Source organism: Scardinius erythrophthalmus (genome assembly GCF_964197995.2).
Source record: "Scardinius erythrophthalmus genome assembly, chromosome: 7".
NCBI classification, from domain to species: Eukaryota; Metazoa; Chordata; class Actinopteri; order Cypriniformes; family Leuciscidae; genus Scardinius; species Scardinius erythrophthalmus.
The window spans coordinates 24524073-24537845 of record NC_138227.1 but is presented as its reverse complement, the minus strand read 5'-3'; the positions used below and the strand labels follow the sequence as shown (position 1 = coordinate 24537845).

The 13773-nt window shown below is 37.2% G+C and overlaps 1 protein-coding gene across 1 annotated transcript in view; it reads left to right on the top strand.

Moving 5' to 3' along the window:
• The window catches only part of nbeab (neurobeachin b), a 298682-nt gene that overhangs the window by 142170 nt on the left and 142739 nt on the right, over positions 1–13773 (top strand). The window contains exon 30 of the mRNA XM_081369689.1: positions 3931–4372. Within this exon, the coding sequence (XP_081225815.1) occupies positions 3931–4372 (442 nt within the window). The remainder of the gene's footprint in view (positions 1–3930; positions 4373–13773) is intronic.

The following is a 13773-nucleotide window of genomic DNA, read 5'->3' as shown; positions in this document are numbered from 1 at the left end:
TATTTACAATAAGCTGAACATCTTCGTTTGTATTGCTCATTTGCATTACAAATGTATTTTAATTAGCCAGGTAGTTTTTTTTATATGTCATACTAGACACAAATTATATTGAAAAAAAGAAAAAGAAGTCTCCACAGGTTCAGTTTCAAGTTAATGTCAAAAACATTCCTCTTCGCCACCTACCACATCTATTATTCATAAGCACCACTAATTATCCCGCATAAAATTAAACATGCAGTCCTTACAAAATTCTTGAAGGAAATCACTGCTGGCTTTGTCTGTAAATCGCTCACAAAATTGGATAAACGTCCAGTAGTTTGATCGATGCATCAAATGACTTGAAATTAGTGTTCATTTTAGGCAGTTTTTTTTTTTGGGAAAGTATAGTGAAAAGAAATAGAGTGAGAAAGAAAAAAAAGGGTATAAAGAAAGAAGATCCATGAAGAATGAACATGGAGAGGCAGGGGCAGCGCTGCTATTTCCAGCCCCATCTGTCAGTGCCCATTAGGAAAGCAATTCACCAGAGGAGAATGGGATCATAGAGGCTGAGGCACTACGCTGCATCGCCCTCATAAATTTCAAGAAAGAAAGGCTATGGATGGGATTTTTTCCTAACAGCATGTAGCAGGCCATTGTCTGCACCCAAATCGGCATCCAGACGTGCTCCATGACTGAAACGGGCCCAGTGACCTTGCTAAAGCCTCTAGATGAATATTACCCAACATCTGGAGAACAACAGGAAGAGATTGGAGACAGAGTTGTCTTGTCTGATAGATAGATAGATAGATAGATAGATAGATAGATAGATAGATAGATAGATAGATAGATAGATAGATAGATAGATAGATAGATAGATAGATAGATAGATAGATAGATAGATAGATAGATAGATAGATAGATAGATAGATAGATAGATAGATAGATAGATAGATAGGTAGTTAAGCAAAGTTAAAGTTCAGGGAAGGAGGAGGCATTCCAGGAAACCCTAAAATGGACAGACATCCAGCTATCGCTGCAGTTGAATAAAATGCAGACTGAATAAAAATAAAGAGAATTAACCAACCATTGTGACAGTATAACGTTTATCTGTGTTCTTCAAGCCATCTTGGTTATTTTCGTAAGGATAATGTATATTTATAATGCAATGCTTATTGACATAGCCTTTATCACTGCACAGAATACAATAAAATAATAATTTCTGCCTCATTCTGTGATAAGAAGCCACATCATTTCACAGAAGGATTATTCCAATCACTCGACTGACGCTATTACAAGATTTTGAAGTAAAATATGCTGTTATTCTCATAAATTGTATTTTAACGCTGTGCTAAGCTAAACGCGGTTAGCATCTTAGTCTCCTCTAAATGTAATCACATAGAAGCATCTTAAAAATGTTCCAAATATCTCAGAATTGTATCATTGACTTAATTAATTCTGATGATATGGCAACAAGCTGCCAAATGTTTTTTAAATGATTCTACAATGTTTGTCCAAAGGCTTAATGAACTATGTTTTTTATTTGAGTATGCCATTTCTTGGATATGGGTTACAAATGGGGACGCACGTTAACAGGTTAAGGTATTAGTTGTGTTGTTAAAGCTTATTTATAATACGGTTGAACTTTACAGTGTTTTCTCTCTCCTGGTTATTACTTTGATGCGCAAGCTATGGAAACCCCTTCTAATGCACAACATGGGTCTAAAAAGACCTGTATTCATTTCCTATGTTATTTCATGCATGGCTGGACTTTTTTTTTATTTTTATCTTTTGAGATCAATTTATTTAAGCATTTAATATTCCATGATCTATAAATTCCATGATTTATAAATATTAAAAATGTCTTGTTTTCAATTACCAAAAATGATTATTTTAATTTTTTCTAGGTTTTGTGTTACTATATCAAATTTACTTATCAAGCATGTTAAAACAAAAGAATAAAGACAACATTTTGTCAAATTAATCATTTTAGCAGTCATTTAGACAACACATTTAACACTTGAAATGTTTATTTGCCACTTTGTCTCACATAGCATTCACATAGATAACTGATAACACTGAAATTGAACTGTGTAACTGTATTGAATTGTGGTGAATGTGATCAAATAAAAGAAAATACAACAAACAAACAAAATAAAATCACACTGGTACAGCAGCATCTCCAATTGCCATCTTAGTGCTTACATAGGTTTCGCTCAGACAGCTAAGATATATATTAATATTATTTTCTTTACAGTTTCAGTGTGTCTCTTCTATTTGTGTATGTAAAAAGAAATTACGTTTTTGAAGGCCAAAATTAGCATAAATGGACAGTATGTGAGCCCTTTACAATGTTAAAAGAAAAAAGGGATATAAAGTCGTGGGAATTCAATGGGGTTTTTTTTGTGTGACATACATTATATTTCTTTGTTAGCCTACTTAGTGGAGTAGAGAAAAGTGTCCTTAACTGAAGAGAGCTGCTCACACTTAAATGTAAACTAAAAAAAAGGTAATGACTAGCAGGAAACCACTAACAACTTGAACGTTTAAAAAAGATTTACAAAGATTAAAAAGATATTAAGAAATAAATAATTTACCTGTTGAGGGTGTCTTGACAATATGTGTAATTGGATGACAGTTACAGACTTGCATCAAATATACAAAAGCAGCTGTGTTGAGTTGTGAAATGTGTGGCAGGTGAATAGTATTCTGCAGTAAGTGTTCCTACTTGCAAAAATGTGCCAAGATCAAAGGTTTCTGTATGGGTCATTTTTGTACAGACCCATGTATGTAAAATTGATGTAGAAATAAAAAAAACTTTGTTTTTAAAGTAAGAAAGGAAACATTAACATAATGATTTGTGGAAATCAAAAACAAAATATTTAATGAATACCTGGAATAAGAAAAAAAAAACATATCTTTTAAAGATTTAGCAAAGAAACGCTCAGCCATTACTGAAATAACATAGGAAATGAATACAGGTCTTTTTAGACCCATGTATGTAAAAAAAATGTAGAAATACAAAAACTGTGTTTGTTTATAAAGTAAGAAAGAAAACATAAACATAATGATTTGTGGAAATCAAAAACAAGATATTTAATGAATACCTGGAATAACAAATGATAAAATACATATATTTTAAAGATTCAGCAAAGAAACACTCAGCCATTACTGAAATAACATAGGAAATGAATACGGGTCTTTTTAGACCCATGATGCGCATTAGAAGGGTAGCGATACAAAAACGATTTTTATTCGAAAAGTAAGAAATGAAAAATTTCAATTAGGATTTTTAATGATCTAAAACAATTTAATTGAGGAATACCTGGAATACTGAATGATGAAATTAATTTCTTGCAAAGATATAGAAAATGAAAACTCAGTCGGGTCTTTTTAGACCCATGTTGTGCATCAAAGGGTTATGGAGTGTCAAAAGAAGCCAGAATCTCAATTGTTGTATGCAATGGTGTGATTCATTGGCTAAAAAAAGAAAGCAGAAACACAAAATAAACAATGTAAGGATGAATTTGACTGATAACATATTTGAAAAAGTTTTTTTTTCAAGGTTTCTAAAGATATCGCGATATATTGTTATGGTGAATATTTTTAGCCACTATAACCACGGTGTGAAAAATCAGATATCGTGACAGCCCTATTTAAAAATAAGTATTCGTCAGTGAGGGGCTGCCACTTTACTTTTGTTTAAATGTTGGTTTATTAAACACAAACATAAACAAAACACAACGTAAAATAGGCCTGGTCCTCTCTCGTCCTTCACTGTCGTCACAAAAAAAGATTCTAGAAATTCTAGTGATCATCTACGGATCATCTCTGATTTCTATTCTATTCTATTCTATTCTATTCTGTTCTGTTCTGTTCTGTTCTGTTCTGTTCTGTTCTGTTCTGTTCCATTCCATTCTATTAATCCTCTTCACTATGATATGTGACCTTCAGAGTACCCATCAGCCCTATCTGAAGGCCGCAAGGAAGCTCTTAGTGTGCTGGAGGAGTCCCGTCAGGAGTCATCCTTCCCTCACTCTGACTCGGGACTGGGTGACGAGCAGGTACCCAGTGTGATGAACGGGGCCGACCTGGAGCTCGCCATGGGTGGTCCGAACGGCATGAGCGGTCTGTTCTGCACCCTGTCATCGGAGGCCAGGTCACAGGAATGCTTGATTGAGCCATCAATCGTGGAGCACCTCAAACCCGCCTCATCTATCTCCAGCATCAGCCAGTCCAACAAAGGCATCAATGTCAAGGAAATCCTGAAGAGCCTGGTAGCTGCTCCCGTGGAGAGCACAGAGAGCGGGCCAGACAGCCTGCCTTACCCTGACCACCAGGCCATGAAGAGGGAAGCACAAGCCATGTTACCCATGCAGTTCCATTCCTTTGACAGGTACTGTACCATCTCACTGTATATGCCCTGTATTCCAGGTTTAGTACAAGTTAAGTTCAATACACAGCATTTTTGGCAAAAAGTTTATTTCAAAAATGTATTTCTACTCATACCTCCTTTCTTAAAAAACAACAGAAATCTGGGTTACCGGTAGGAGTTTATGAAGTTTGGAAGTCAATGGGACCAATTTGTAAACATTACTATACTCACCGTTTCAATAGTACAGCCACAATGCGTAAACGTTTTAACATGATTTTAGTGTGAAAAACACACTTTTCTGGGTGATGTTATATTTCAATTTTACAACTTTGTCGCCACGACAGTGCAATGGCATAAACCCTAAAACCCTGAAACGACTCAAAAATTAAGATTTAAACAGCTTTACAACTCAAATAATACACTAATTTTAACAGAGGAATTAATGTAATTGCTTTTATAAAATTATAAACTTTACATTTATGCTTTTAAATCCTCCAACTTTGTCTCAATTCACTTGAACTGTTAGTGTATCACCTTACATCTTGTTTGTCACTATTTTCTGTTAATCATCATTATACTACAAAAGCTGTTGATTGAACTCAACTTGAATCAAACCAGGGATATTCTAAGTACTTTATCTGTGTTAAAATGGATTTAAATGAACCTCCAGCAGGGGGCAGCAATATACATATACAGTATGGGTGCCAAATGTGAAATCATGTGGCTTTATCTTGATTGAATGTTTCTTGTCACCAATAGCACTTCAGTAGCCCATTTACTGCAGATGTATACGTACAAGGCCCTTAAAAGTACCGTGACCTTTTCTGTGTGCATGCGATCCCTTCCGTGCCTTTAAACACTACACGATACATCTCGGTCAAACCATGATGAATTCTTAGATTAGTCTTTCCCCTGAGGAATGGCCATAATGATTTTCTTGGTCATAAGCAAGACATAACTCACTTAAATTCCCCATACTTTCTTTCACGAAGAATTGCTGTGTTTGAAAATGTCTCGGAGATGTGTTTGAGCGTTTTGTGGTGTGTTTACATTCCAAGGCCAGATAAAATCTCACCGTGATAAGTCTCTGCTCTTAACACATGGCTTCAGTTGCACTGCAAAGCTGTTGCTGTTCAAATCAACATATGTAAACAGAAATAGTGTAAATGGAAACTTTTTATTTTTTTTATTTTTGATGATAACCTGTTCACTAAAAGTTATCTCCAGCTGGATGCGAAGACGGTTTCGCTGTTTTCGAGGCCTAAGTCTCACTCTTTGACTGCACTCTTGGCGATTTGTTCAGGCTGATCTCATTTGTATTTGCACATGATGTTTACATACATTTTTGTAACTTTTGATATAGACCAGCTGTGCGCGCATTGTGGTGGCAGAAAAACAGTGGTATCAAATAGAGGACAACCACAGTAAAATCCACAGAATAAGAGAGAAAATATCTTGATGTGCCTTTGGATGTCAGAATCGGAATGAATAAAAAGATGGTCTTCATTTTTATAGAATACTGTCGCTGAAGACGCCCTTGGAAGCTAAACGCAGACGTACAGTATATAAGGTTGCATGCCACATACTGGACTGATGAAATCTGCGATGATTAGTCTGCTATTAAAAAACATGAATTTGACATAAACAATAGGTCTACATAATATGCACATATGCAGTTCATAGGGGACATAAAGTATTAGCCCTACGGTTACAGCATTAAATAATATTTAAACCTATAACATTTTAGGTAACATTTAAACCTATAACATTTTTTTCTCTCGCAATTCTGAGTTTATACTAGCCTGGGTTTCCCCATACTGCCTTGCTCGCAGCGCGATTTTATTCACGCTGCTAGGCAGTCTGGACACCATGGACCAAATTTTCCCCTGAAAAAGGGAACCAATCACAGAACGGGGAGGGAGCAGCAAGACGATGACGACACCGAAGCAGTTTGTTTATATCTATGGATCCAACATGGCATCAGACTCGACATTACCTTCTACCCTCATGTTTATCTTGCACAAACGGTAATATTCGCTAAACGCCATCGTGTACAAATAAATCTTTGACCCATTGTCTTTTTCCTGGTCGAATTTCTGTCACTCTACATATGTCATCTGGTATAATTGAAGCGATTGGCTATGAGCTACGTACAGGCGCATTTGATAGACATTCATAGCGCCCAATAAACGCCTCTGGGCATTCGTAAACCACGCCTCAAATACGAGAAAATGAACACGTGGTTCCCAGACCAAGTCTCAAATGAGACTTGGTCTGACGTTAGCCAGGCTAAGTTTATACAGCGGGGGAAATAAGTATTGAACACGTCATCATTTTTCTCAGTAAATATATTTCCAAAGGTGCTATTGACATGAAATTTTCACCAGATGTTGGTAACAACCCAAGTAAGCCATACATACAAAGAAACAAACAAAAATAAGTTCAGAAATTAAGTTGTGTGTAATAATGTGAAATGACACAGGGAAAATGTATTGAACACATGAAGAAAGGGAGGCACAAAAAGGCATGGAAAGCCAAGACAACTGCTGAAAACTTACAGTAATTAAAAAGCAATCCAGCCCCCTGTCAGTGGAAATTAATGAAACTAATTAATTAAATAGCTGGTTCAGTCCCAAATGATGGCCTACAAAAAGGTCTCATTGCCAAGGTGTCACACAAGACACATCTCATGATGGGTAAAAGCAAAGAGCTGTCCTATATATATATATATATATATATATATATATATATATATATATATATATATATATAGATATATGTATGTGTGTGTGTGTGTGTGTGTGTGTGTGTGTGTGTGTGTGTGTGTGTGTGTGTGTGTGACCCTGGACCACAAAACCAGTCACATGGGTAAAAATTTTTAAATTGAGATTTATACATCATCTGAAAGCTGAATAAAAAGCTTTCTGTTGATGTATGGTTTATAATGATAGGATTTGGCCGAGATACAACTATTTGAAAATCTGGAATCTGAGGGTGCAAACAAATCTAAACATTGAGAATATCTCCTTCAAAGAAGTTCATTTATGTTCGCGATTGTGCTGCATTCACTCACAAAAATAAATGGTTTATATATTTACGGTAGGAAATTGACAAAATATCTTCATGGAACATGATCTTTTCTTAATATCCTAATGATTTTTGGCATAAAAGAAAAATCAATAATCTTGACCCATACAATGTATTTTTGGCTATTGCCACAAATATACACATGCTACTTATGACTGGTTTTGTGATCTAGGGTCACATATGAATCCTGCATGTTCTGCTTGTCTTTGTGTGAGTGAATGAATGGCGCAGACGCACACGTGTGACGCTCGCTGTGTTTTCAGCCTCTGCCGCCTCACTATATGAAGACATGAATGCATGAACTTCATTTCCAGAGCCACTCTGAGTGTCACTTCATGAGCATTTTACAGTTTAATTGGAGAAAAAAAAAACTATTGTCATATACTGTAAACACAGAAACTCAAAGGTCTTCACAGCAACCCGTCAAAATAAAAGTGTGGTTTAATTTGAAGAAACTGACAAATATATTAGGCTACTGTTGTACTGTGGATTTAGCTACATCTCTATGTAATAATAATAATAATAAATAGTATTATTATTATTAGCTGTGCGTAGAGGGTTGCTTATTTAATCACTTTTTTTTTTTACTTTTAAACAGCATGTAGCCTTTAAATGTTTATATGTATTATTTACCTATAATGATTACCATCATGAATAATAAACTCATTGAATTTAATTTAATATTTTTTTCAAATAGTTTTTTTTTTTTTTTTTTTTAATTGGTCCAACAGATCTTGCTGTGGTACTGAAATTGGTACCAATAACTGTTACATTTTAATGGTATTGGTACGGACTACTGGAATTTTGGTATGGTTACATCCCTAATAGTAATATTGTTGTATGGAACATTGCCCAAAGCAGTGGTTCTCAAACTTTTTTCGTAGCGCTCCCCTTCAATAGCTTCAATAAATCTGCCCCCCCCCCCAACTGCAACAGTTTCACTTTGTAATGGCATTATTTCATGTAACAGTAAGAAAGTTCATAATACAGAACTTTTAATTTAAATAAACAAAAACATTTCAATATTTCACTGATGCTTTGTATAAACAATATATACAAGCGCAAATATATAACTGTTTTTGACAGCGCCTCATGTCACAAGCTCAGCTTCTTGTTGGTTTTCTCACCAGAACAAGCACAGCAGGAGAGAGGCGAGTTCACAATTGCAGTTTGTGATTCGGTCCGCTGAAGAGGTGCTTTTCTATGGCGAGCAACTTATATGTTAGGCTTGTTCCAACGGTGACAAGTCAATGGTCTGAAGAAGAATGATTCCCCATTCCCGCAGTATCATTGTGCCCCCCCACACTTTGAGAACCACTGCCCTAAAGTCATATCGGGAACGTTATTAAATGACCAACAGAGGACCATGTGGAAGCGTTCCGTTAACGTCCCAAATGTCCTCTGTTACGTTGTTACAGTACAGGTATGTGACCATAGAATAACCAATATGGAACATCCCCCAATCGGTCATATCGAGAACATTATTATATGACCAACAGAGGACCATGTGGAAACGTTCCGTTAACGTCAACATGTCCTCTTTGTAACGTTCTTATGTGACCATAAAATAACCAAAATAAAACGTCCCTCTTAAAGTCATATAAGGAACCTTGAACTGCAGCACTTTTAAAACCAAAAGAGGTCGTTATAGGAACGTCCCTAATGTTCTGTAAAGGTTCAGGATTTTCGTCACCTTTGGAGAACTTTTAGGGAACGTTGCACATGATCGCAAGAACGTCCCCCCCTACCTGGGTATTTAGGCAGATTTTTAGCTAGAATAACTTACAATGTGCACTAGACTTTGTGCCAATACTTAAACGTATTTATCCTGTGAGATTAGGCCCAAACAATGTGCTTCTCCCTTCTTAGATATTGAGTCACCGGAACAATGGATCCGCAGTAATGCATGCAGTCGCCACAGATGAGGTGTGTAGTAAAGGTGGTGTGTGTGTAAATGTGTTTGTGAGTGTTAGGGAGGGTCTCCAGGGCGTTGATGACAGATTAAACAGAAGCGCCCCATGCGCCCCCAGCTCCCCTCCTGTCGTCCTCAGCCCTCAGCACCCTAATGGAGGCTGGCAGGCAGAAATGAGTTGCCATGGCAGAGTGTATTATTTTTGAAATGCTTTCACATAGGCTGTCCGCTGACGCCGGGTCGTACCACTCACTCCTGCATGCTTTAATGTCATCTGCCGGCCCTGAAATTGCTGTGTCTAATTGTTTGCCACCTGCCACCAAATGAGATGCCAGACGTGGACAGGCTTCTTCGATTGTGTGTCAGAACCTAAATAGATTGGGAGTGACATCAAAAAAAGGCTCAAACACAGGAGTGATGAGGACTGACATCATCGTCTTTCTGGGACTTTCCAAAGGTGAATTTTTTCAATTAGTATTGAATAAGCAGGAAGCCGTATTTGCAGATGGGGCTGCCATCATAAAGGACTTGCTTTGGCTTTGAAAGTCAATTCAAATCAAAGAGTTTGGTTCAGAAACACTTTAATATGTTAACATGGGTCAGTGTCAGTGGATGGTATGCTTATAAACCGAGTGATACCAATATAGTTTGCGCTATATGAGACCTACACATTTAATTATTATGATCAATGTTCATTTATGAGCCCGGTACTCTTTGTAATCCTAAAAGCCATTTCAAATAAAACAAACTATTTGCAATGTTCATAGTCTACACAAGATTGATCCATGCTTTATTCAAAGCAAGTCAATTAAAAAAAAATCTATTATTAATATATGCAGCAGATAATTCATACATCATTCACAAGCCCCAAGCCAATGAATAATTCATGAGGAGTTTTCATATTTTATTAGAAGCTTGTTTATCAGTCTAATACTATCAACTCTATCTGTCAAATACCTGCAAGAAGCCGACATGTTATGAGTAATAAATACTGTATGCTCGGGGGGGGGTGGGGGTAAGCATGCTTTGTTAATCTTTATGCTCAAAACTGTTCAGATCAAATGCAAACTAAGATTTAGGATTAGTATTTGACTCGTAATTCTGTGTTAAATGCACAATGACATATCACATGTCCATATTACACATATTACTTTAACCCCTGGTTTCACAGACAAAGGCTTAAACCTAGTCCCAGACTAAAATGTGTGTTTGATCTGTTTTAACTGAAAGCAAGATATGCACTGACATATCTTAAAATATATCACTACCATTGTTTTGTCTCAAGAAGAAACATTGGCACGTTTATAAAAGCTACTTATATGCCCTAATTGAACTACGGCCTAATCCTGGTTTAGTCTAAGCCATGTCTGTGAAACCAGACCATTATTTAATGAATATTAATTGAATTACTATTAATAGTTAGTAGCAATTATTCTGATAAAGTGCATTTGGATGTTGTTTTCACAAAGTAATGAAATATGCATGGAACTGTTTACCAATTACTCACTTGTATTTTTCACCATTGTGTGACTTTTTTCTGCTGTGGAATGCGAAAGGACTGTTTTTGCAGAAAGTCCTGGCTGCTATTTTTGATAAATAAACATAAATACTGACCAGATGCCGTCAGAAGCTTCAGAATGACATCCCAGAACCCTTTTACACTACTGAACCAAAAGATTGGGGTCAGTATGATTTAAATACAAATTATTTAATACTTTTCTTCAGCAAGGACGCATTACATCTGATCAAAAGTGACAGTAAAGACATTTAGAATTTTACAAAATTAATTAATGATGTTCTTTTGAACTTTCTATTCCTCAAAGAATCCTGAGTCCAGAAAAAAGAGACTACTTTCAAAAACGAAAAAAAAAGATATAAACTTTTGAATGGTAGAGTACATATTTGCACCTGCAAGAATAAGCCCTCGTAAGTCAGACAATGGTACACATGTATGATTTTAAGGGTCTGTAATTCTCTGTTTGTAGTACTTAAGGGGAAGCACGTGTCAAAGACTGTTTTTGCTTCCTCGCATGCGATCTTAGAGAAACCGTCTGTGTCACGCCACCACGTTAAAGAGAACGAGTCGCAGTGTCCCAGACAAGTGCTCTAATGCCTCCATCCTCTCTCTGTACAGTGTCTGCTCTGAGGTCACATTGTGCGGCATCAGGAGGTTTAGCAGGTGACATTAGAACCAGCCCTGCGCTACATCACCCAAAAAAACACTCTGTATCAGCCAGCATCTCGGACCACGTCAAGTTGCGATAAGAAAACCAGACCGATGCACACACAAACAAAATATCATTCCATCCTCCAAAACACTTGACTCTGTCATGTGTATAATATCAAACTAATCCTCTCCTGCTCTTTGCTATCGGGCTAAGGTGGGTTTCCGTGAATCTCCGGAATGTCTGTGGAAACATACAGGAGATTATCGGCGAGGTCAAGAGTTTAATGTGAACTCGTGATCCTGCTCGTCTCCAGCGCTATTTTCAGCTCGTTGCCTCTGGAAACCATGTGATTTTCTGCTTCGTCCATAAATAAGCTGGAAAAAAACATCTCATTTCTTGAAGGCATAATTAAGTTGATTAGTATATTTAGTCCCTTTTTAATGATTTAATATGTTTAGCAGCTATATTTAGAGACTATTTCTTTAATTATCTTTTCAGAGATTGCAGCTGGCCAGTGTTGAGAGGGTCAAAGAAGGATGACAAGATGATTGCTGGTTTTTGCCATTTTGCCCCATTTCCTGCTATAGGAAGGTCATTGCTGTTATGCCATGCCTTTTGAAGTACTCTCTATAAATTTGTGTGTTTAAGGAAGTATTTCTATAAAAGGATGTTCTAAACTTTCAGACAGTGTCGTCCTGCTTATAGGCACTTTAATTAATTTTAACATTTTTATTTTCACAAAGGCTAGAATAATGCCTAACAGGATTGATGCCAGCCAACTAATACCACAAAATTTAACAGAATTGATCAGGTCCATTGCTGACTTTTGTGATGTTGTTTTCCAACAAAATTATGTTACTTGCTGAATGATGATGTCATTGAGGAACTAGCTTTTATATATATATATATATATATATATATATATATATATATATATATATATATATATATATATATATATATATATATATATAAAATCAATATTGCAAACAACAAGATCAAAATAAAAAAAAAAATAGTTGAAGACCAGATATAGTGGGGAGGACAATTTGATACACTGCTGATTTTGCAGGTTTTCCCAGTTACAAAGCATGTAGAAGTCTTTAATTTGTACTCTTCAACTGTGAGTGACGGAATCTAAAACAAAAATTCAGAAAATCAAATTTTTAAGTAATTAATTTGCATTTTATTGCATGACATAAGTATTTGATGCATCAGAAAAGCAGAACTTAATATTTGGTACAGAAACCTTTGTTTGCAATTACAGAGATCATACGTTTCCTGTAGTTCTTGACCAGGTTTGTACACACTGCAGCAGGGATTTTGGCCCACTCCTCCATACAGACCTTCTCCAGAACCTTCAGGTTTCGGGGCTGTCGCGGGGCAATACAGACTTTAAGCTCCCTCCAAAGATTTTCTATTGGGTTCAGGTCTGGAGACTGGCTAGGCCACTCCAGGACCTTGAGATGCTTCTTACCGAGCCACTCCTTAGTTGCCCTGGCTGTGTGTTTCGGGTCGTTGTCATGCTAGTAGACCCATCCACGACCCATCTTCAATGCTCTTACTGAGGGAAGGAGGTTGTTGGCCAAGATCTCGCGATACATGGCCCCGGTCATCCTCCCCTCAATACGGTGCAGTCGTCCTGTCCCCTTTGCAGAAAAGCATCCCTAAAGAATGATGTTTCCACCTCCATGCTTCACGGCTGGGATGGTGTTCTTGGGGTTGTACTCATCCTTCTTCTTCCTCCAAATACGGCGAGTGGAGTTTAGACCAAAAAGCTCTATTTTTGTCTCATCAGACCACATGACCTTCTCCCATTCCTCCTCTGGATCATCCAGATGGTAATTGGCAAACTTCAGACGGGCCTGGACATGCGCTGGCTTGAGCAGGGGGACCTTGCATGCGCTGCAGGATTTTAATCCATGACGGCGTAGTGTTACTAATGGTTTTCTTTGAGACTGTGGTCCCAGCTCTTTTCAGGTCATTGACCAGGTCCTGCTGTGTAGTTCTGTGTACCTTCCTCATGATCATTGATGCCCCACGAGGTGAGATCTTGCATGGTGCCCCAGACCGAGGGAGATTGACCGTCATCTTGAACTTCTTCCATTTTCTAATAATTGCGCCAACAGTTGTTGCCTTCTCACCAAGCTGCTTGCCTATTGTCCTGTAGCCCATCCCAGCCTTGTGCAGGTCTACAATTGTGTCACTGATGTCCTTAGCTCTCTGGTCTTGGCCATTGTGGAGAGGTTGGAGTC